Genomic DNA, 22,524 nt, shown 5'->3' with positions numbered 1-22,524 from the left:
AAGCTGCCAAAGGTATTTAAACAATGGCAAAAATGCTAATGTCATAAGACAACACCACACCCAGGTGTGGTTCAGCTAATGCAGGCTGGATGATTTTATTAGTATACTCTTCCTCACACTTGCATTTTGAGATAAGCTGTAATGACACATCACACATCATCTGTGCATTCTGTGAGTGATACAGTAATATATGAGGACAATTGCTCCATTCCTTTTGAAATGTTCCTATTTATCGTACATTTATATATATATATATATATATATATATATATATATATATATATATATATATATATATATAGTGTTTTTGTATTACTTTTTTCATCTGTTTTTTTTAACAATCATTCTTGAGTTGATAGCTCAAAAGCATATGATTCAATGTATATAGAGCATCATTCTATATTTTCTCTTGCACGTGTGGATTTATTGCTGTACTTCCTCAAGTGTAGCCTAAATAGCCAGCTCAAAAATGTGAAATGCAACTGTGCATACACTTTCAACATGACCTGAAAAAGTCTATTTGTAGTCTGAAAACTTGAAAAATCCCTCTCTTGGTATGGTAAATTGTAAAAACAAATGATTGCATTGCAAGTGGCCGGCCACATGAGCTGAGATATCTAATGATCTAAACTAAGTACTGGCTTATGATGCAGTGAATGTCCTTGCTATGCCAGGATTTGCATAAATCGGCATGCCAGAAAAGAAAAGAGACCCAAATAATAATGTAATTACCAACTTCAGCTCAGAAAGCTGCCCCCCAGTCAGACTAAGAGAGCACTCAGGGCCACCACATCAATGTATTTATTTCTTATTTTAATTTTGTCTTTTACATAGCCAAACACTAGTATCTGTAACCTGTTCAAATGTGATGGAACCGTAGTATAAGTAGAGAAGAGTCAAAACATCATCGTAATGACTCACCAATATCAATTACACAACAATACTTATTTAAAGTTTTAGCCAACAGTAGTTGCCATTAGTTACTGGTCTACCAGACAAAAAGCCACCAAGTACAGTTGTAGCACCAAAACCCCTGAGTGTACTGAACTGAACAAGGATGTGTTTTATTGCAAATTAATCTATATGTAATTTGAATAATGTGTTATATTGTCCTTCAAAAATTACATATAGAACACTGCTGTTATAAAATGCAGAACAAATATGTAATTAACCCAGATTTATTATGGTCATTAACCCTGCCTGTTATATATTCACAACTGACAGAAGGGGATGTCCCAGTGACACAAGACAGCAGACCCAAACAACCACTCATTGTCTTTAATCTTGTTTTCAACTCTTCAGAATAACGTTAATAAAGGCAGCCATAATACTACACAAACATTACTAACACTGTTTGTGCCGATTCATTCTTCCCTCTGCAGCCCAGCTCTAGCCTCCCTGTTCATGTGTTACTGGTGTGCAGGGCAGACGTGACTAATCAATCCCAGACACACTTTTTTCTTCTGATTAACCCCACCTCTCTCCCCGGCTGTAAGGGGGCTGCCTCTTCCCTCGGTGTACTAACAGTCTGCTTGCACAAACGGCTGCCTGTTGACTGATCCTGCTTGAACGCCGACACGAGATCCAACATGATACCGTCAGTTACACTCAACAATGGAGCAAAGATGCCTATTGTGGGTCTGGGAACATGGAGGGTAAGGCTGAATGTTTTATACCTATAACAGATGAGCTTTAGAAAATGCATGGGTGCATGGACTTTTCACTCCTTTTCTCTAAGTACCTATACCTACATTTGAGGGGTTCTATGGTCTGTATTATCTGTATTGTCTATGTTTTGTATGTTATGAATCCACTGCCTTGCCACTTTAATCCACTGTACGCACAAACTAGGTTCAAAAGTAGAGACATCTTTTATTTAAGTAGTTCTATTACAGTCCAATAAACTAGTTAATTTCACAAACTGACCTCAACATTATCTCTTGCAGGAGGGTAAACATTAGCCCACCTTTAAACTTTTTACTCCACACTGACCTCTGCCTGAACAATGATACCGGCAATGGCAACATGCCCTTTGCATTCATCTTTTACCATTCATATTCTTATAACAGAACATAGCCATTCACTCATGAGGCTAGAACAGCACACAATCACAGCCATGGCTGCCACTGACACATATTTCGCTCACGTTATTGAGATACCTATCTGTATCTGCAATTTCCTTTTTTTTTGTATCACCCTACCTCTACAGGCAGACCAAGGAAAGGTCACTGAGGCTGTTAAAGTGGCAATAAGTGCTGGCTATAGGCATATCGACGGCGCATACGTGTACCAGAATGAAGAAGAAGTTGGGGCTGGAATTCGTGCAATGATTGACCAAGGAGTAGTAAAGAGGGAGGAACTATTCATTGTCAGTAAGGTATGGTAAACAGCCAAAGTCGTTAATAAATCCACATGGGCCACCTTCTAGAGCATTTGACCCCATAGACACTCGACATTTGAGCCAACGTAGCCCATCAGACTACACCAAATACATTTTCTGACTGGGAAAGTGGGAAAAACAATTCCTTACTGTATCTCGGAGCTATTACCACAACCAAATAACACCAATTTATGCTCTTCCATGTGACCTCCTTATTATATTATGTAATAATAACATAATGTAATAACTTGGTTGGGTTGTTCTCCTCCATCTTGTAATGCTTCATAGCTCTTTACTATTTACAATGAGCACACATGCAGCTTTGTTGCATTGTGTATCATTTGACATACTAATACTACAGTTTCACCACCAGACTACCAGCGTGCCCACACCCACATAAACGGCATACACTAACAGTATGTTTAACAAAATCTGTTTTCATTTCACAGTTATGGTGCACCTTCCACATTCCATCTCTGGTGAGGGGAGTGTGCGAGAAGACGCTCAGTGACCTAAAACTGGACTACCTTGACCTTTACCTCATGCATTTCCCTATGGGGGCCAAGGTTTGGATACCACTGTCTGTTGGTAGAACTACCTGTATCAAGGACTCTGGTCAAGCTCAACCTTTAGTCTATTTTATCTGTCTGTCAAACTTGGCATCAGATAATTATTTTAGATGTTTTTTAAATAAAGGTTTTGCTTAAAATTTCTACTTCTACTAGGTTGGCAAAACTACTTATATTGTGGACAGAAGTCTTTAAGTTTTGATTTTAACGTTTGTAATTTTTCCACTGCAGCCAGGGGATGAGCTTTTTCCTTTAGATGACAACAGCCAGTTAATTTCCGATGGCAGCAACCTCTTGGACACTTGGGAGGTAATTTGAGTGACTTACATGTGTAAAGCAAAGCCTGACCTACTGGTATTGCTACTGACTTGCTGGCAGCTTAAATCAAATATGAGCATGTAAAATAGGTTGCAAAACAAGATGCATAAACAGTAATGTGTGATGTGTCTTAAAGGCTATGGAAGAGCTGGTGGATGCAGGGCTGGTCAGAGCTATCGGCATCTCCAACTTCAACAAAGACCAGATTGAAGCCATACTCAACAAGCCAGGCCTCAAGTACAAGCCTGCAAACAACCAGGTACAAAACACAACATTGATATTGATTCCTCAATATCACAGTATTTTGAAAGAAGAACATAAAAGCTAAAGCATTTGGCTGTTCCTCCAGATTGAGTGCCATCCGTACCTGACCCAGGAGAAGCTGATCCACTACTGCCACTCAAAGGGCATCTCAGTGACAGCTTACAGCCCCCTGGGCTCCCCCGACAGACCCTGGTGAGAGGCAGCGTCCCCTATCGTACACAGCACTCACAAACAAGTGCTACAGCTTTCACCCATTCTTTTCTATATCTTTTTTACAAAAGGGCTTCATCTGATGAACCGTCCTTGCTGGAGGAACCTAAGATCAAGGCCATTGCAAACAAGTACAGCAAGACCCCAGCACAAGTAGGAAAGAAATGTCTACCTAATGTGCATCTTTTATTTAATTTTTCCTGGAAAAATAAGGCTATATAAATATATAATAAATAAAGCTTTTTGGATGATGTTTATTTTAGACTGCAAAGCTAAGTTTGGTAAGGAAAGACTCATTATGATTGTTGTATTTCATTCACATAAGTAATGAATATATATAATATAATATATAAAATGAGGACACACTGTGTGCAGTTTGAAGCTTTTATATAAGATGCCTCATATTGGGTACTTAAGGTCACATGCAAGATAGTGTACAGCACAAAATTAAGAAGGGTGCACACTCATGATTGGAACGAGACATAACCGCTTTGTTCATTCAGCGCTTCATTTCCAGAGTTAAATAGCAAGTCAGCGAAGACAAAGTCAATGCTGTCACATGGTGGAAGAAAGGGTTTGTTATCTAACCATTGGAAATTGAACAGTACAGTGTTGTGTAGTCATGCAGAGATGCTAATATGATAATAATAATGCTTTGCTCATATGAACTGTTTTATCACTAGGTCCTCATCAGGTTCCACGTCCAGAGGAATGTGATTGTCGTTCCAAAGTCAGCAACACCCCATCGAATCAAGGAAAATTTCCAGGTATACAAATCTTAAAACTTATTTAATTTAGGTTTTGGCATTTGGCAAAAATTCTGATTCTGTTCTTTACCCTTCCAATACAATGTTAGTTATTTTTGTGTGTGCACTCTACTTGTTGGATGCCATTTATGCAGACTACTGAAGCTTCTTGAGAGCTGACTTTATCTGTTCTTTCTCTTTTAGTTGTTTGACTTTGAGTTGAGCGAAGACGACATGAAGACCATGCTGAGCTTGAACCATAATTGGAGGGGATTCCCCATGCCATGGTGAGTAGACAGGAAGACGATGGGAAAAAGGGAAAAAGGGAAAAAGATAAGCAGAACTAAACGATGCTTGTATGGTAGATAATGGGCTGTATTCACAAACAATGTAAAACAGTACAGGCTCTGAAATGTACTTAAAGTATACAAGTAAAACGTACTCTCTTGGTTTATCTGAAGGACATTTCTACTGTTTCTGTTAACTGAAACTTCAAACCAGGCAGAGTCCACCTCTTGTCTATTTATTCTTTGTTATGTCTCATTTTAGTATTTAATCTATTTGATATTAACTGGGGAAAATGGCTCAGCTTTAATTAATTTCAGTGACTACTGCTGACGGAAGGTTGCGACAGACCAGAGTCATCACTGCTGCATTTTTCCAGTGTCCAAATATCTTATTATTAGGATTACTTTTTATTTTCAATCTAATCTCTAGTGTTTCAGTAACACACTCTCATTCAGCGTTTGTAGAATTTCTCCTCTGCTTAAGAAACTCTTAAGCCTCAAAAGAGGTCCTCCCTGCTCTCTGAAGGGCTAAGATGCTTTGTGAATAACTCGCTTTACCAGGATCTAGTCTTGATTTACGGGGAATTTCTCATGAAACATTATAATTCTAATCATTTTCTTAGAATTTTGTCAGTAGGAGCAACTTTTTATTCTAGGCTTTATGAATCCATCCCCAGGTAACTGGACCTATTACGATTAAAGTAAAATATGTTCCTCTTCTTTTCTCTACAGGGCTTCAAAACACAAAGACTTCCCGCTGAATACAGAATACTAACTCATCAGATCATATGCTCCGACAGAGCCTGAATAATTATTTCTACTTACTAATCTTGTACTGGACCATTTTTGTATAACGCTAGCTTCTAAAAGAATTAATCCATTGGATGTATTGAACACAGAATTTAAGTTGAATTTTCACATTCTGTTTTATTAGGATATAGTCTTTGTATGTTGACTTTATTTAAAATAACTGTGTGCTGCAATACCTGAAGGCGTGTAAGCTAAGTAATCTGTGGGTTGCAGAAGCTGAAAGTGATCACTATAAATGTTATGTAGCTACTTGAGGAGGCTGATCATTATGGCAAAGTTATATAAGCTACATTCTCGTAAACCCATGCACCAGTTCAGAAAAATGCAGAAATTTGTCAAGATGACTCAAAATCATACTATCTACTAATCATCATCATCATCATACTAATCATATATTTAGTGTTTGGAATGTTGATTTCTTTCCTTCCTAGTCCTTCTCCATTGATATGTTTAAACTTGCTTACCCTCATAGTGTATTTCTTAAGGTTTTAGATAGATGTAAAGCAAATTCAATTTGCCTGTCTAGAATGTGCTACATAAATAAACTTCCTGTAATGTGAATGAATATTCTATCAACAGTCTGTGATAACCATTTCACTTGATACAATATTGACATTTTGAACTCAGTTGTGACACTTTTCTTTATGTTAACTTGGTCCTCCTACCGTCCCAGAATGCATCACATTAACTTGGTCAAGACTGAAATCACACCTGAGATTGTTTGTCTTTTTTGGCAGCCTCAACTTCCCATCTTCAAGAATGGAATATTCAATTGAAGCCTGCTAAATAAGGCTCCTATGGTAGTACACCAGTGCCACATGAAAGCACAATGTAGACGTCAGTCACTCGTAATATGTGTCCAGACCTTACTTTTAAACACTCACTAGTAGAATGATCAACTGCATTTTATTTCTGTAACTAGATAAAATTGTGGCTATACACTTAGGTGTGTGTGTGTGTGTGTGTACTGTCAATGGTGCATGTGTGTGCGTGTGTGCATACTGTGCATACGTGATATCTTTGAAGGTTCAGAGCCCGTCTCATCTCTAGCTTTCCTGACCCCTAGTGGTCACTAAGATGTATAAACTTTGCACTGGCCTGACTGTGTAGTAAACTCGCACCAACTTGTTTTATTTTATCCCACAGGACTTTATTGTAATGCACAACAAAAAAAGCTCACACAGGAAGTGAAAGCGACTATTTCATAACAGGGTTAATACACATGATTAGAAAATGGCATATATGACTCACATGTAATGATGGGAAGTACCCATGTCATCTTATGACAAGCCGAGGTAATATGCTCTATATTACACAGAGATAACAGTCCTTTGAATTTTGCTGTCAAATGCATATGCTCAATAGGGACAAATACCTGCAAAAAGTACAAATAAACCTTGTCACAAACTGAAACAGGAAGGAAAAACAGGCTTAGTTACACAAGGAGTGCTTTCAAGTTTGATAAATCTCTGGATGGATCATATTTGTGCTATGGAAAAAAATTTGACCTAAATACTGATTTTGCCTTTTAGTTTGGCTATGAGAATTTACTATAGGTTGTTTTTTTCCCCTCTTACATTTGATACTACAAAACGTGTAAGACTACAGACAAAACACTGACAAATGTCCATGTTTTTGTAAACTGCTTATTCTGTGCTCAGAACTAATTCAGAACTCTTTAAAAAGATTTTATCTGTACTGAATATGGCACACATTTTGGTTCTTCAGTAACTGCAGATGCAACACGGATCACAAAGTAAAGCCAAAGAAAAAAAACATGTTAAAACTTGAAAATGACCATGTAAGGAGAAGACGCTAATACTCATTGTATTAATGCAAAACTCATACCCATAGTGGCTGTAATTTGTATAAATTGAGCATTTTAAATTGGGTATAATAAGTACTTGGGAGTGTGTGTAGTGTGGATAACAAAAGAAGTCAGTGTTTCTCTTGAGAGATGTAACATGAAAATAAAAGTCTGATAGAAGGCCACACCAGCATTGCGTACTGCTCTAAAGAACCGGAAAGCGAGCAGCCTAAAGGGGAGAGAAGTAAGCACCAGCACCCACTGTAAACCTGTGGAAAATCATTTTTCCCCATTTCAGAATTCAGCATTGAATGGATAGTCCTTGTGCTTTGTGCTCCTACAGAGAGGGGAAAAAAGAAATGGAATATTTATAAAAAAAAAAAAAAAAAAAAAAAAAAAAAAAGGTTTGTGGTCAAAACATCTTCTTAACAATGTTACAAAGAAATCAATAAAGAGCACAACGATGTGCGATCTCACCATTGCATGGGACAGACTCTCCAGTTCCTGTTAAATCCTAAAATAGTCTTAATTTCCTCCTCAGTCAGCTCAAAGTCAAACACCTGCAATGATACAAACAACGGTCTTCATGCATGGGGCAAAAGCAAAAAACAAGAAAGTGAAGCAGATTGAGGGCTAATCCTAGAAAACATCTCAACTATTTCTCAGCCAATTACCTGGAAATTCTCCTGAATGCGCTGAGGTGTGATCGACTTGGGGATCACGATCACGTTCCTCTGGACCTGGAATCGGATCAGGACCTGGGAGGGAAGGAAAACGAGTATTAACATGTGAACGTGATCAAAAGGTCATGACTTTGAAGTGTAGTAAGAGTAAAATCCATGTGAGTGGTATTTAAATCTACCACATTTTTCTCTCATGTGTTTGTGCTCATTTCTACTACACTGTGATTGTTAACAAGCTCAAAGTTGCAAGAAAAAAGCTGAATAAGTGTTTTTTTTTTTTTTTGGTGTGTGTGCACAATAGCTATTTTAAACTTTCAGTTCAGTTTCATTTCTCATTTGCTCAAGCGTGAGTGCTGCACCTGAGCAGATGTCTTCTTGTGCTTCTCAGCGATGGCTTTAATGTTCGGGTCATCCATCAGTGAGGGGTCTTCAGGTTTGGCCCTGCAAGTCATCCAGCGTAATTAACAGGATTCACACATATTGCATTGTTTTGCTGACAATCAAAGGATGAAATAATGCTTCCAAGTTATGCAGCTGTATGTGTTTTTTTAAAGGAAAGTCTCTACAAGTAATAAAGACGTATCTGTCAAAAAACAAAACAATATCAGACAATGAAAGGCCAATTACATAATGTCAAAATCCTGACAAAATAGGCCACACACAGACAATCTGCAAAGACAAAGAGGAACAACAGTCACAAGTTGAAACTGACCACAGGGATATGACAGACATAATGGGGTTGACAAATACTGGATGGCACGCAACCAAATATGACCCACTTTGTAGCAGTGTGGACTTACACATAAGTCTCTCTCATGTTATTTTGTCACAACTGCGAGTGTCATGCTAACTGACCAGGGTCTATCAGGAGAGCCCAGGGGGCTGTAAGCAGTCACCGAGATGCCCTGAGAGTGGCAGAAGTTGATCAGCTTCTCCTGGTTCAGGTACGGATGGCACTCCACCTAGTGGGACAAACGGAGAACTCTTGGGATGTGCTGCAGAAACCACATGAAATAAATACAGAGTGGGCTACACGTATGTCACCTTACTCAGGCCATCAAGACTGTCCAGCCCTTTGAAATCTCAGAGTTTCATACATAGATGGTTTTACAGTGGCTTTAAACTAAGCTTCAGTTGTGTCTTATTTTCTAATATAGGAGTACAGGAGTACATTTGTATGATTGCATTTAGCATACGCCTATTAGGCCTGCTATACTAATTTTAAGGGATACAATTGTTAATATTCAATATACAAGAGTCCTTTTGTTCTGTGTTTGGTGTGTGTGGTGACAAAGGGCAGAAGGGAAATGGTGCTGTAATCGAATATACAACAAGACCAGACAAAACAAGACATTGATGTTGAACAATGGTTCTGAAAAACAGCAAAAATATAAGGTCACCTCAGCTAATTGGTCTGGCCTGAGGGGAAACTGCTGTGGCCCATTACGAATTAACAGGACATTCATTTCTCAGACCTGATAGGAGGAGACAGATACTGCCATTATGGCCTCTTGCCCTTTTTAAAGTGCAATCTTGAAATGTATCTGTTTTCTTGCTGCCCTGAAGCCTTTCAAAATATGCTGGAACTCAGAATGCTGGATATGTTTAAACAGCAGCTGGCCACTACAGTTATCAGGTGAAATGTTATCTGTTTGTTCTACAACTGTGTATCGAGTGATGTCACTGGAGGGTGACTTTATTTAGGTATGTCTTAACGTACCTGGTTGTTGGCAGGCTTGTACTTGAGGCCTGGCTTGTTGAGAATGGCTTCAATCTGCTCCTTGTTGAAGTTGGAGACACCGATGGCTTTGACCAAACCTGCATCCACCAGCTCTTCCATCCCCTGAGAAAATGGACCATAAAGAACACCTTTACTAAACTCTACCGCGTCGATCTCTGTTCTTGCACCATCACATTTTAAGCTTGCAGTTCTCCTAAAGCTGTCTGCTTTCAGGGCACTTTAAAGCCTCTTTCTGACTTCCTCAAAAAATGTTGTTCATAAACTTATCATAATATAGGACAGACTCAGCTTTGTCGGATGTCAGTGATGATATCTTATGGCTGCTGTAAATCACACAATTTGCTCCCAACTCACAATTTGCGATTATTAGATCCTCTGTGAATGCATATGTACCACTATTTTTTGGTATTTCTTTATTGTTCTAGTTTAAGAGTTGTGCTAAAAAGAAAAACTCCCAACAAGTTTTACCTGTTCGAATCTTGTGTCTGATACAAACAAGTTTGTCTGTCTGTTTAACTCACCTCCCATGTCTCCAGGAAGTGGGTATTATCATTGATTGTCTCTCCTGCGCTGTCCAAAGGAAAAAGCTCACTTCCAGCCTGGAACACGACAAAGGGATGAACAGCCTTCAGGTTTACATAAAATTACTATGACACTGACATATTTTTCTGACAAGACAATAGAGCGCCTACCTTGAAACCCATGGGCCAGTGCACTAGATAAAGGTCTAGGTAGTCCAGCTTAAGATCACTGAGAGTCTTCTCACAGCCTTGTCTCACCAGGGACTTCTCATGGAAAGTGCACCACAGCTATGAAATTAAAAAGGTAATTAAATTAAAAGTAAATTAGTTATTAAAACAACATTGACACACAGCCAATAAACATGCAGCAGTTCCCATGAAATATTAATAATAATGACATGAATATGTAACATTATGCACCCAGAAGTCACCTTGCTAACAATGAAAAGATCCTCTCTCTTGACCACGCCGTCCTTGATCATGGCCTGAACACCCTCTCCCACCTCTGCCTCGTTCTGGTAGACATAAGCGCCATCGATGTGCCTGTAACCCGCAGAGATGGCTGCTTTCACCGCCTCTGTGACCTTGCCAGGGGGAGACTAATACACAACGGATGGTTTGTTAGTTACTGTAGTGTCAGAGAGTTTACATGGTGTCAGTACAGTGTCTTTTTGTCTTTGGGGTCATGTACTCTGCACTTATACCATCCTGACTATCTGTCTTAAAGAAGGTTAATCAAGCATTTTTTTTAAATCGCCTCTTTGGGGGTGGTGTGTCCTCTGCATTTGTTCCAAACTGTTCAGGAGAAATCACAGTGCAGCACCTCGTGCAAGAACATTCACATTACCCAATATGCATGTCTTTGGTGGTGGGAGGACACCATGTACACATCATGTGTTAAAAAAACAACCCACCAAGTATGGGGACAACTAAGCCTGTCTTCTTTATTGCCAACACTAATTAATTGCACACATCATTTGATATGTTATGGAAGAAAACCACACATACTATAAAGCAGGAAACAACAGCCTTCTAAGATAAATTATAGATAATGTTTCTAATATTAGCACACAAAACCTCGGACTGCCCTTCATGTAAACACATGAGAGGAAATTGGCTGTTCGGGCTGTAAGACGGCTGACAGAAACCACAGCAAGCACTTCAGGGATTAGGTTACATAATTGTTGGTGTCTATCACAACACTTAAACTTGGGTAATCGTTGGTTTTTGTGGGTTACAGTGGCTCAAAGTGGAGCCTGCTGGCAAGGAATTGTTCATTAAGTTAGCTCACAGTCAATAACGTTACAAAGTAACTTTACCCAGCACATTGCACTCGACGACCGCGCTTACGGCTGCTATCAGTTATGGTTAAGTGGGGGGGGAAAGTAAACTCACAGATACTTATAAAATAAAATGCAATTTCTTTCGACTTTACAGTGGTTATATCGCCGCGTAAAGTTAGTTTTAACGACTCGTTTATGTAACATGTCTCCAGTCATGCTTTCTGTTCACACGTCCAGCTAGCTTAAGTTACACACCAACTAAAGGTAACGTCAGGGCGACATAGCAAAAAATATATATCTATATATATATATAAACGCACCTTCCATGTTCCCAGTCCCACAATGGGCATTTGTGCACCGGTGTTCAGTTTCACTGTTGTTGCCATTGTTTTTCAAAAGGACGAGCAGACCCTCTTGGTGTGCAGCTCCAGCCGAGCAGAGACAGTAAAGGTAGAGCACAGCGCCAGCACAACGCTGGCATCGTCGATCGATTAATAATGCCTTTTAATTCATTTAGGTCAACTGAGGCCACCCACTGCTGTCAGTCTGTTTTAATTTGCCAATCAACCTGTTCTTAACATATTTATTCACCTTTGAGGGTTCAGAATGGTTGGTATTAGCAGTGGTAGAAGAAGTGTCAGATTGACCCATATTTGCTTGGAAAAGCCTCCAAATAAAGATGTTTTTAACTCAAAACATTGCAATGTCATGTAATGTAATTTTGGCACATTAGTAAAGCATTGAAATGTCTAAAGGTGGCATTAGAAATCAATAAATTGTTTTATTTCCAACTCTTCTTTTTCCATATAGGCTACGTGTATTTTCTCACTGAACTTAAGGCTACCATTTAGTCTAAAATGTGGCCATAACAGATCATTTCCATTTAATCTCAATTAATGTTTTAAATTTGACAGCATTTGACACCAACTAGGAGGCAGCTGGGGTTGCCCCCTTTATAAATACACTTCTTGCATTGAAAATTGTACTAAATTTAGACCCCTTAAAGACTGTTCACATAACATATTGTATTGTGTAACATATTTCATTAGTTAATCAATCAAGTAACTATCTGCCACATCGATGTAGAAGGGGTAAAAAAAAAGTACAGTAGTTAGTAGTAGTAGTAGTTTAAATATAATGTACATTTTTTAAATAATGTACACACGTGTGGAAGTTAACTGCAATACTTGGGTAAATGTACTTAAGGAGGCTGCTGACTGCCATGGCTGCAATCATTTGGACCACATTTGATCAACTCCTGCACAATTGTGAGGGTTTCTGCACATTTTTTTAAATCAAATGTAGTCCTTTAAAGACCTTTTCAGATCTTGACAAAGACATTTTTATAGCCTTTCCACAGCATGCACATTAGGGCTGAGTGGAAGGTTTGAAATCCATGAGGATATTTTTTAAAATATTGATATGTATCCCCAAAGAGCAAATGTATGCAAACCACATAAAAAATACAATAATAATGTTTATTGCATTGCATACCTGCAGTAGACATTATTAAACCAGTTTTGTAAGCTGTTTATATGGCATTTATATAATTGGGGACCCATAAACTTTGAAAGGACCCAAGATAGACTAACCACAGCTGTGAACCACCTGGCACAATAACACCTGCCTTGAGCATTTTTCTAAAAGTTTTGACAGTTCTATCATTGAACCACTAGAGGGCACCGTTACCACACTTACCAAACACCTGAGACAATCTCCTCAAATCACTCAGCTGAGGCTCCACAGTAAAATAATCAGGTAATGTCATACATTAGCTAATATGGCCAGTAATTACAGTCACTAAAATGATCACTACTGTTCATTTTACTTATGGCTCTCAAAAGCCTCATGCACATGTCCAATCTTTGTCAACTTTATCCACTGAGAATGCTCTTTAAACAAGCTTTGGGTATGTTCATTGTCCAGCATGAGGCGTGTAATGTGGGAGATAATGTTCTTTTTAATTAGTCATTATTATTTCGACTACAACTATGTCGTGGTATTATGCTTACACTGTAAAGGAGCTGTGCAGCATTGTGAATGTGCTCACACAGACCAGCCTTAAACCCCAAGAGACAGCTGAAAGAGGGAACAAATACAAGGTGATTTTTTTTTTTTTGTCAGAATCAGATAAAACCTCACAGACCTTTAACTGAGCCATTCAAAACTCTGAGCAGAAGATAAGAGAGGGAGAAGAGAGCGATATAAAAAACATACAAAGGGAAAAGTTATGGGAGCCGGCAGCCACTGTGTACCTCACAATGGCTCTCGCTAAAGTTTGTGTCTCTTCTGATCTTCTCCCAGCTGGACGCCTGCTTTTCAGGCCCCTGTCTCCTCTGATCTAACTTCAGACACTAGAGGGCCTTTTGCCAGCCTGCAAACTGTCAAAGTACCCCAGGAATCAAACACCGTCGCATGCTGTCATGATCAAAGACCCACAGGTAAACCAGACGAAGAGGCAACCACATACAATTGTCATCTAAAAGAGGGGGGAAAGTTTTCATTTCTGAGGCTCTTATTTGGCGTCTGCAGGTGGATAGCTTCTCGCTGCACCAAGTGCATCGATTAGAATAAAGGAAAAGAGAAACGGTCGGGTATTTGAAGATTACAACAGAGGCCCGGAGTAAAACCAAAGTGCCTCTCAAGGAAACTTTCGGACAAAGAGTGTAGACTTAGGTGAGATTTCAGAGTGTGCTGCTCCAAGAAGAGAAAAGTGGGAAATATTTATACGCTAGTGGGATGGACAGGGAAAGAATGGTTGTGTGGCAAATAAATACATAGATCACAATGAGCTACTGTCTCCATTCCCATTATGTGTGGCCATAAGGAATTCTCTCAGTCCAGCTGGTGGTGTCCATTCTTTCATAGGCTCTACATCAGATCACACTCCACCGGTAAAACCTGATCTGTCCTGGGGAGATCAAACACCCCATTTCATTTCATGGCCCTTTGCTCCATTCTTCCTGCCTCTCTCTCTCTCTCTCTCTCTCTCTCTCTCTCTCTCTCTCTCTCTCTCTTTCTCATTCACCTCTTGTCTCTCCCACTACTGGCCTTGGCTTTGCTTGTCTTTTTCTCTGTTTCTGCCAGAGTGCCCTGGGTCATAATCTCCCACCCATAAATGTAATGTCAAGTGTCAGCTCCCGCTGAGTTCACTCACATACTCGCATTCTGCACATTCTATCTGTGGAACAACAACAAGATCAGGGAGAGAAACCCCTACGTCATAAGTAAATCATGGTTATTTGTCAAGTGCATTACACGTTCTGTTGGATACACTGAAGATTACTGTGGCTGATCAGAGCCCTGCAGACATTGCGGAAAATAATTCTTCAAAATTTACAATAATCCCACAAATACCTGGACTAGATGGACAGTGTCAACTAATACAGAGCTTAATTAATGCATTAGTCATTGGTCATAAAATGAATCAGAAAACATTCTGATAATCGATCAGTCTTACATCATTTTTTAAGCAAATATGACAAAAAAAAAACAAACAAAAGACAGGTTCCAGACACTAAAATATATGATATAATATGTGAATATTGGCTGTTTTTCTCTGTCTGCTATTTTAAATAGCTGGTGAAACAAAACGAGCAATTTGATGAGCATTTTTAACTAGTTTGTAACCTTTTATAGGCCAAAAATTTGATTAATAGAGAATAGTTGCAACCTTAATTGATTCAATCTAAAAAATTTCAAAACATTACAAAAATATAATGAAACAGATGATTAAAAAGAACAACACTATATTCCTCTATCTTGTTACGACATACAACCTTGCACATGTTCTCATAATTGCAGTAACAATTCATGAGAAAGGCTTTCACAGATTTGCTCATATTGTACAGGATTATGTTGGAAAATTAATCTCATTTTTCTATGGCACTAAATCAGTTAAGGCAATTTGGACAATGTAATATAACTGCTCTGTACTGACATATTGTGTGAGGAAAAGCATGAAGCGTGCACCACACCAGCACCCTCTGACGTAAGACACGTCTAATTTCAGACAGCAGAGGACTTAAGTGCCATTGGTGTCGGTGTGTGAATGGTCACATAGCATTAAAATCGTGTTAAGACCTTGGTTATGTGAACAAGAGAAGCTGCTGCCTCTACCAGAATAGTTCAGGCAATTTATTCAGCTAATGTTACGGAATGTCTGTATGAAAGAACCTCTATACCAACTTAACCCCTCAGCGTGTTCGGAGTTTCTTCTACTTTCCTGGATTCCCTTAATGTTTTTAACACTCTGGATCATATTCCTGCCTGAAAGTAAAGTGTTTCAATTGTCCTATTGTACCTGTCGATGAAATATTTTAAGCTACTCCTTGTGATGGAGAGGACAGTTAAAATCATGCTATATATTCTCTAAACTCTTCTTGTAGCTGGTAATAGTATGTGGTTTTGGTTTGTCTTTTGTCTTGAACTGCATGTTACATACAGATTGGGTGTCCTACCATAATAGCATATTAGTTAAGGTATATTGAAAAGCAAATTTTGCGAGTATGCAAGTATTTAAGCATGGAATAGAAATAATTGGAAAATATACATGTTTGGAGAAAGTTTTCCACTAATATAAAACTCATATTATCTAAATTTGTGGTACAGGTTTAGCCCTGCTAGCGGCATGGTTCTAGGGATCAATGTCAGTTGGTCGGGTTGGTGAGTACAACACTTTGCTCCAGTCTGTTGCATAGATTGCCTTTCACATCTTTCATGTTTCCCAGAGGATGAATCCTGATGACTTTGGCCATCCCCTGACTTTTCCTTCCCTGTGAGGTTCACGCTTGTGTTTTTGAGTGAAACGTCTTGACAACTACTGGATAGATTACCTTGAAATGATTACTTTTAGGCATACCAGGAACTATCAACTCTAATAAACATTTTCTCAACTACAAAAGAAGTAAAAAGAAAGTAACTCATATAAATATCTTGCATGAGAGTTCTGTGACAAAGAGAGAAAGACAGGTAGACAAAAAGCTCAAAATGTGTTTGATTGAAGAATCTTTTCATCTTTCACTAATAGGTAACTTTGACATCAGGGCTTGTTATCTTCGAAACGTTGGTTTCCTGCTGTAGTGAATCCTAAATGTCAAAATTGATCCAGAACACACACACACACACACACACACACACACACACACACACACACACACAGACACACACACACTATTGTGTATTTTAACATGCACTTACATACATATTGTTACCACACAGCCTTGGCCTTGTCTGTGAGCATAGGTGTCTCCTCTCTGGCCCCTCAGACATGCTTTGGTTTTTGGCTTGATTAACCACTTAGTTCAGTCTCTCAGACACAAGATTGCAGGGAAAAAGCAAGTAATGAAGTGCTTTTGAATTTGCATTCCTGAGAGCTTTCACAGACGCCTTGATTTCAGTCTGCCTTTGCTGTTTGTTCTTCGTCGAGAGATGTCTGCTATTTTAACGGTAACACGTAACAAGTGTCCATCCAACCTCCTCCATATTGCTCCCTCATCAACCTAACTGCCATGAATAAACACAATCAACATGCATCTGAAGGGGAATTTGGAGGCTTTTTCTCTCAAATCGTCCCTGATGGGTTGTTCATCATTGTCATTATGCAGATTACAGTGTGACCGTGAATGCAATATTGGAGCCCTTTTTCCTCTGGAATGAAATGTCATCCATCGTTCCATAAGGCTGACCAAAAACACTTGGGTGTTTTGTTCTTACAAGTCGAGCATCAGCCGTGGACAAACCGTCTGGAGAATATGAAATTAACAGCATTCATACACTTGAAAGTCAAGCCTTTTTTTTTTTTTTTTTTATCGACCTTGACAACAATATCAGAGTGTGCATCTGTTGTAATTTACCAGGTAAGTACCTTGGTTTGGTGGAGAATTTCCCGAAAAACCTCATAACAAAGTCAGATACACCAGACAGAAGACTAAGCTTATTATTTTTTTGTTTGTATGTTTTTAACTATCTAAATTTTGTAATGGGCAACCATGATTATGTAACACGATGACTTGCAGGAATCTGTGATTATTTCTGTCACGGATTTAGGGACAGTTGACGCAAAAGCTTCCCTTTGCACCCTGCTCCTAGGTAGAAAAGAGGAAACACAATTTGGTTTAAATCTGGGGCCCTTTCACTAGTGCATTCTTCCAGTAATGATTAAACAACAATAGGAGGCAGGACAACAGGCAAGTTTTAGCAAAATTTTGATAATTGGACTTCTACTTTGAAGCAGACATACAGTACTCCATTGGGACCTGTCTTCCATAGCCTCCAAACTACAGGTAATTGAGAATTTAAGATTTATTTATTTGCCAAATATATTTAAAAATAATATTATCCTGCAATTTGAGGTGTGCTGTACTGTGACTTAATGGGTAGTTTATAAAAGCTGCCCTCGCCCATATTCATGGTTATTGAGGAGGAAAGAAGCCCATCACCTCCACTTCTACAAAAGCAACATCCTGTTTAGCAGGAAGTTCGTTAGCGGCAGGTTCGAATGTTATTGGATATAAAGAACTAATTTCTTGCTCTTACATATGTTTCTTATTCACAGAAATGTATATAATACTAAATGTAATAATTAATATAATTTGTGTAGATAAGAACCAGCAAACTATTAATTACAAACATTAATAAAGGTTATTGAACTTTAAGACTACCCAGTGAAGTGAGCGGTTTTCTGTAAAACCATATTAGAGGACATGAATGTTTCTATGAGATTTCAGAGGCGACAGTGAACGGTTACTATCATAACTTATCCCTGGTTACATTCATGTTTAAATAACATTTAAAATGAGGATCTGCCATTTAATTACTGTAAATATTCTCACACATCTGAAATCAACGTTTGAAATTATTGCAACTGAATTAGTTTTCTTTTCCAACATGATTTATTTTAATAGTAATAATGATTTGATTTAATAGTTTTCACAGTCAGTGCCATGTAATTACACTAAATTCCTGTATGCACTTTTATCAAATGTTTTTAGCTGTAATAGATGAATAGACATGTGCTCCTCTGTATACTAATATTGAAATTGCCTTTGTAAAAGATTATCATGCGTCTCACAGCATCCTTTGGTGTGGGCGTGTTGTATATTTGTCTGAGTGCAGCTTTGAGACATCAGAATGACACAGCGGGAAAATCTTTAAAGTTCCTCATGGGCTACTTCCTCATTTTTAGTCACCTGATATTATTTACAATATATAAAGAAAAACCCTGTGAACTTCTCTAATCTTGCATCACGGGAATGTTGTTTTCAGAGCTGTGCGTGTGCGGGTTCAGGGCTGGGGAGGGGGGAAACCGCATGGACAAGATGAGCTATACGGCAAAGAGGGTGGGGGACGTGTGTAAAGGCCTCATGGGATGATGAGTCACAGCCAAGATGACTAAGTAGTATTTTATTTTTAAAGAACGTCACAAATAACTCTAAAGAGCAAAAAGCATTAGATAATTGATTTTGTTATAAAGGACTTTAAGAGATAATTTAATCTTAAAACACAGTATTCAGCGTTCCGTATGTCTTTTTATCAAAGAGCACCCCAAGTCAAAGTATTCCTGTGGTGTGCAGCTGTGAAGTGTGCAACAGCAGAGATGTGTGCAGCGCCACATACTACCTGGTGTATGTTCAGAGGATGGGGTGCAAACTTGGAGTAGTGTGCAGCATGATGGAAGTGTGCAGTGTTTGACATTAAGATTTCTGCACAGGGTACTCCAAGAGTTTTGCAATTGGAGAACTCACTCTTGTCTGAGTCATCACTTCCCAGAAATGTTATATAGAAACAGTTTACGACACACACATGCCTTCGCAAATATTTGAGGGCTTTTTTTGGATTTTAATCATAATTTGTGGGGGCATACATTGCAGTTTCAAAAAGGAAATACAAATATGAACAATGTCTATGTTCAATGGGTGTGTACAACACCATCTTGTGGTTAATCTGGAAATTACAGCTAGGATTTAATTTAAATTTCCAAATAAGTGCATTAGTGTATTTATTTATGCCCAGTCCAATATTTGTTTTAGCTTCACCTAAAATAAATTTTCTGGACTAATAATAATAATAATAATAATGTCAACTATGAACACTGTTATTAGTTGTATCAATATCTTAAGGTTGAATTAGCATTTGGGCTGTGTGATGGAGTGCTATGGGTGTGAGAAGCGGTGGGCTGGAGGGAGTAATGTGCTGGAAGAATGTAAACATTGTGCTGCTCTGAGGGCTGACTTCAAAGTGAGCCTGTGGTAACCTCCTCTCAGCGGTGGCGCACACCCTTGACCGATGAAAAGTGAAAGTGAATGTTCATCCACGGTCTACAGCCTCTTCCTGAAACCCCTCTTTGAAGTCACAAAATGGATCTGATTGACTCGTGAAGTAGACACATATATAGAATAGAATAGAGTAGAATAGTATTTGATAATGCACATGCTGCCAGTGTCTCTCCCACAGGTTAAACATAATGACGTTGAAGCATATCAAAGTATTTAGAGATTAGTTTTCCCACAGTGCAATAGGCCAGAAAGACTACAATACATCATCTTTGGTCATAGCAATTTTAGCACTTAGCACATTCATGTGACAGGTGTTTCCTCAGAGCTTTTAACTTCAGTATATAATCAGGTGGGGAAACTCACATTTTATTACATGAATTGCAGCAAGCAAAGACATTAATCACAAGGGAAATTAAAACTAAATATAGTGATTGTTAATACAGATAATATATGTTATAAAATGTTGTAAATATCATATAAAAGCAATAAGTTACTCTGTGGTATCAGTATATGGATATTCCATAGATGTTGGAAGCAACAGACTATAAAATGCTAATTAAGATGGAATTTGTCTTGAAAGCATCTACATAAAATATGTTATTTGTTTATGGTTAAAAGATAACATTGGTTAGGTTTGTCCAGTACAGTTTTGTGTATTGGACAACCTATTACTGGAAGCGTGGTCTCTAACACATTAAAATAGCTCAAAAGGTTGAAAAACAACCATGAACAGTGACATAGAGATGACCTGACAGTAGTATCAAGTTTATGTTTCTGTTTTAAATTCTGCTCTCTTTCTTTGCTACATCTTGGAATTGGTTTGGTTGATTTATGTAATTAAAAGCTCCATATTTAGTTAGAAAGTCAGACAGAGCATAACATGCCTATCACACCTGTTTATCCTGTAGTTTCTAGTACAGTATATATATAGGGCTTCTTTATGTCCCATTGCCCCTGTTTAAACTACCCTAGCCTTGAGATTAGATACTGTAACATCATTATTACCAGAGAGGCCCGCTCAGATGGAAATAGAGGTAATGTTAGTAATTTTAATTCTGTTCATTCTCAAAATAGCAAGTCTAATGCAGTTAACGCTGCAGAGGCAACAGTTGAGACGAAAGCTTAAGTTTGAAGTGTCTGAATATGCACTATAGTTAATGTATTATGTATAATGAATCCCTGCACCTCTCCTGAATTTGGACTTCCGGTGCGGCTTATTACGTTTTTATGGAAGTAAAACTGGTCCAACTAAAATGACATAATGAAATATAAAATAACTTTTTTCCACACACATTTTTGCATGGTTTCTTTAACAAGTCATATAAAAACCCTGTTTAAGTGATTAGAATGAATCGAGGAACAGATAAACCACACTTTTTAAAAGTGTTTAAAACGCAACCCAAAATGGTGACCTCAGCTCTTCACACAAACTCAATAGACTCTGTAATAATGACATTGTCTGAGGGGTGTATGTTAAGAAGTCTGCCGGTGTGATCAGTGATAGAGGCTGGATTCTCCTGTGTGTCTGAGCTCTTCATCATTATCTTGGCCCGATGAATCATGTCTTGAACACAGGGAACAAAACTCTTGCGGCGGCCTTGTTCCAGACACGACGGGACGCCAGGAGGGACAATAAGAGAGAATTAACGGTGAAAAAAGCAAATAAATAGGTGCTTCAATACATGACAGCCCAGCAACAAAGCCCACTGTGGATGAGAGGGAGAGCGAGGGAGAGATAGAGAGAAGGAAGGGAGAGAGAGGGAGAGGCCTTGATGAAAATAAATAGTGGAGCTCAAAGGGAGGCAAGGGTTGAGCGGATTGGAGGTGATGATGAGTGGAGAGCTGTACAAAGTAGTACATCTATGGGAAAGGTTTTAATGAGGCAGGGTGTGTGTGTGTATGTTTTCTCATCTGTGACACAGACACTCAGAAAATCCTCAGCAATGATACTCCAAACTTCCTGTCTCCACGTGGGTGGGTGAGGATTTCTTTAAGTGTGCAACATTGACAGACAGACAGATAGATAGATAGATAGATAGATAGATAGATAGATAGATAGATAGATAGATAGATAGATAGATAGATAGATAGATAGATAGATAGATAGATAGATAGATAGATAGATAGATAGATAGATAGATAGATAGATAGATAGATATAGAGTCTTATAATCAATAATGAGAAATAAACAAGAGGTCACATAGAGTCTATGTCATAGACAGTGATTAGGCCTGCAGCCGATGTAAAGACATGTGAGCAGCACACCACAGATGCTTGTTGTTTTCCAACGGCTCCGAGGCTTTGTGTATCTGTAAACCCTCAAAGCAGCATGAGGCCTTTCAGTCTACCGTCGGTCCTCAGTTGGATTCAGGGAACTCAAAACAAACTCAAATCAATGACAATATAAAGAACACTTGTAGAACAACCAGGAAATCTTATGCTGGTGGTATCATGAGTTCAGGACATCACAGTCACACTGTTTACAGCATTACATGGCCATTCAACAGACAATCCATAATGAGCCATGTTAGCTGAGGTAAGCTAATTAAGCTGGAGAAAAGGACACCTGAGACTCTCAGGACCAGCTTCCCGGTCAGGGTTTACACTAAAGACAGGCAAAACAATGGAA

General features: G+C 38.6%; 3 protein-coding genes across 6 annotated transcripts in view; 2 read left to right on the top strand and 1 right to left on the bottom strand.

The window, feature by feature from the left end:
• The first annotated feature begins 1,488 nt into the window (after positions 1 to 1,488).
• LOC127359132 (aldo-keto reductase family 1 member B1) lies at positions 1,489 to 6,145 on the top strand. Its single transcript, XM_051392885.1, has 10 exons — positions 1,489 to 1,655; positions 2,210 to 2,377; positions 2,830 to 2,946; positions 3,181 to 3,258; positions 3,404 to 3,526; positions 3,617 to 3,723; positions 3,813 to 3,894; positions 4,425 to 4,508; positions 4,692 to 4,774; positions 5,507 to 6,145. The coding sequence occupies exons 1-10, from the start codon at positions 1,590 to 1,592 to the stop codon at positions 5,547 to 5,549; spliced, it is 951 nt and encodes a 316-aa protein (XP_051248845.1). The 5' UTR covers positions 1,489 to 1,589; the 3' UTR covers positions 5,550 to 6,145.
• A 564-nt stretch (positions 6,146 to 6,709) lies between these two features.
• LOC127359131 (aldo-keto reductase family 1 member B1) lies at positions 6,710 to 12,105 on the bottom strand. The gene is made up of 10 exons (XM_051392884.1): positions 11,940 to 12,105; positions 10,768 to 10,935; positions 10,508 to 10,624; positions 10,337 to 10,414; positions 9,795 to 9,917; positions 8,930 to 9,036; positions 8,434 to 8,515; positions 8,066 to 8,149; positions 7,869 to 7,951; positions 6,710 to 7,728 (listed from the first exon to the last, which is right to left on the bottom strand). Exons 1-10 carry the CDS (start codon positions 12,003 to 12,005, stop codon positions 7,686 to 7,688), a joined length of 951 nt encoding a protein of 316 aa, XP_051248844.1. The 5' UTR covers positions 12,006 to 12,105; the 3' UTR covers positions 6,710 to 7,685.
• Positions 12,106 to 17,753: 5,648 nt separating this feature from the next.
• The window catches only part of tfec (transcription factor EC), a 47,585-nt gene continuing 42,814 nt past the window's right edge, over positions 17,754 to 22,524 (top strand). For 2 of the 4 annotated variants that reach the window (XM_051392156.1, XM_051392152.1), the window contains exon 1: positions 17,754 to 17,903. The gene's annotated coding sequence lies outside the window, so the exon portion shown is untranslated. The remainder of the gene's footprint in view (positions 17,904 to 22,524) is intronic. The other 2 variants (XM_051392149.1, XM_051392151.1) reach the window with 2 other exon arrangements.

Source organism: Dicentrarchus labrax, unplaced genomic scaffold (genome assembly GCF_905237075.1).
Source record: "Dicentrarchus labrax unplaced genomic scaffold, dlabrax2021, whole genome shotgun sequence".
NCBI lineage: Eukaryota > Metazoa > Chordata > Actinopteri > Moronidae > Dicentrarchus > Dicentrarchus labrax.
The sequence above is the reverse complement of the archived record's forward strand: the minus strand, read 5'-3'. Positions and strand labels throughout refer to the sequence as shown.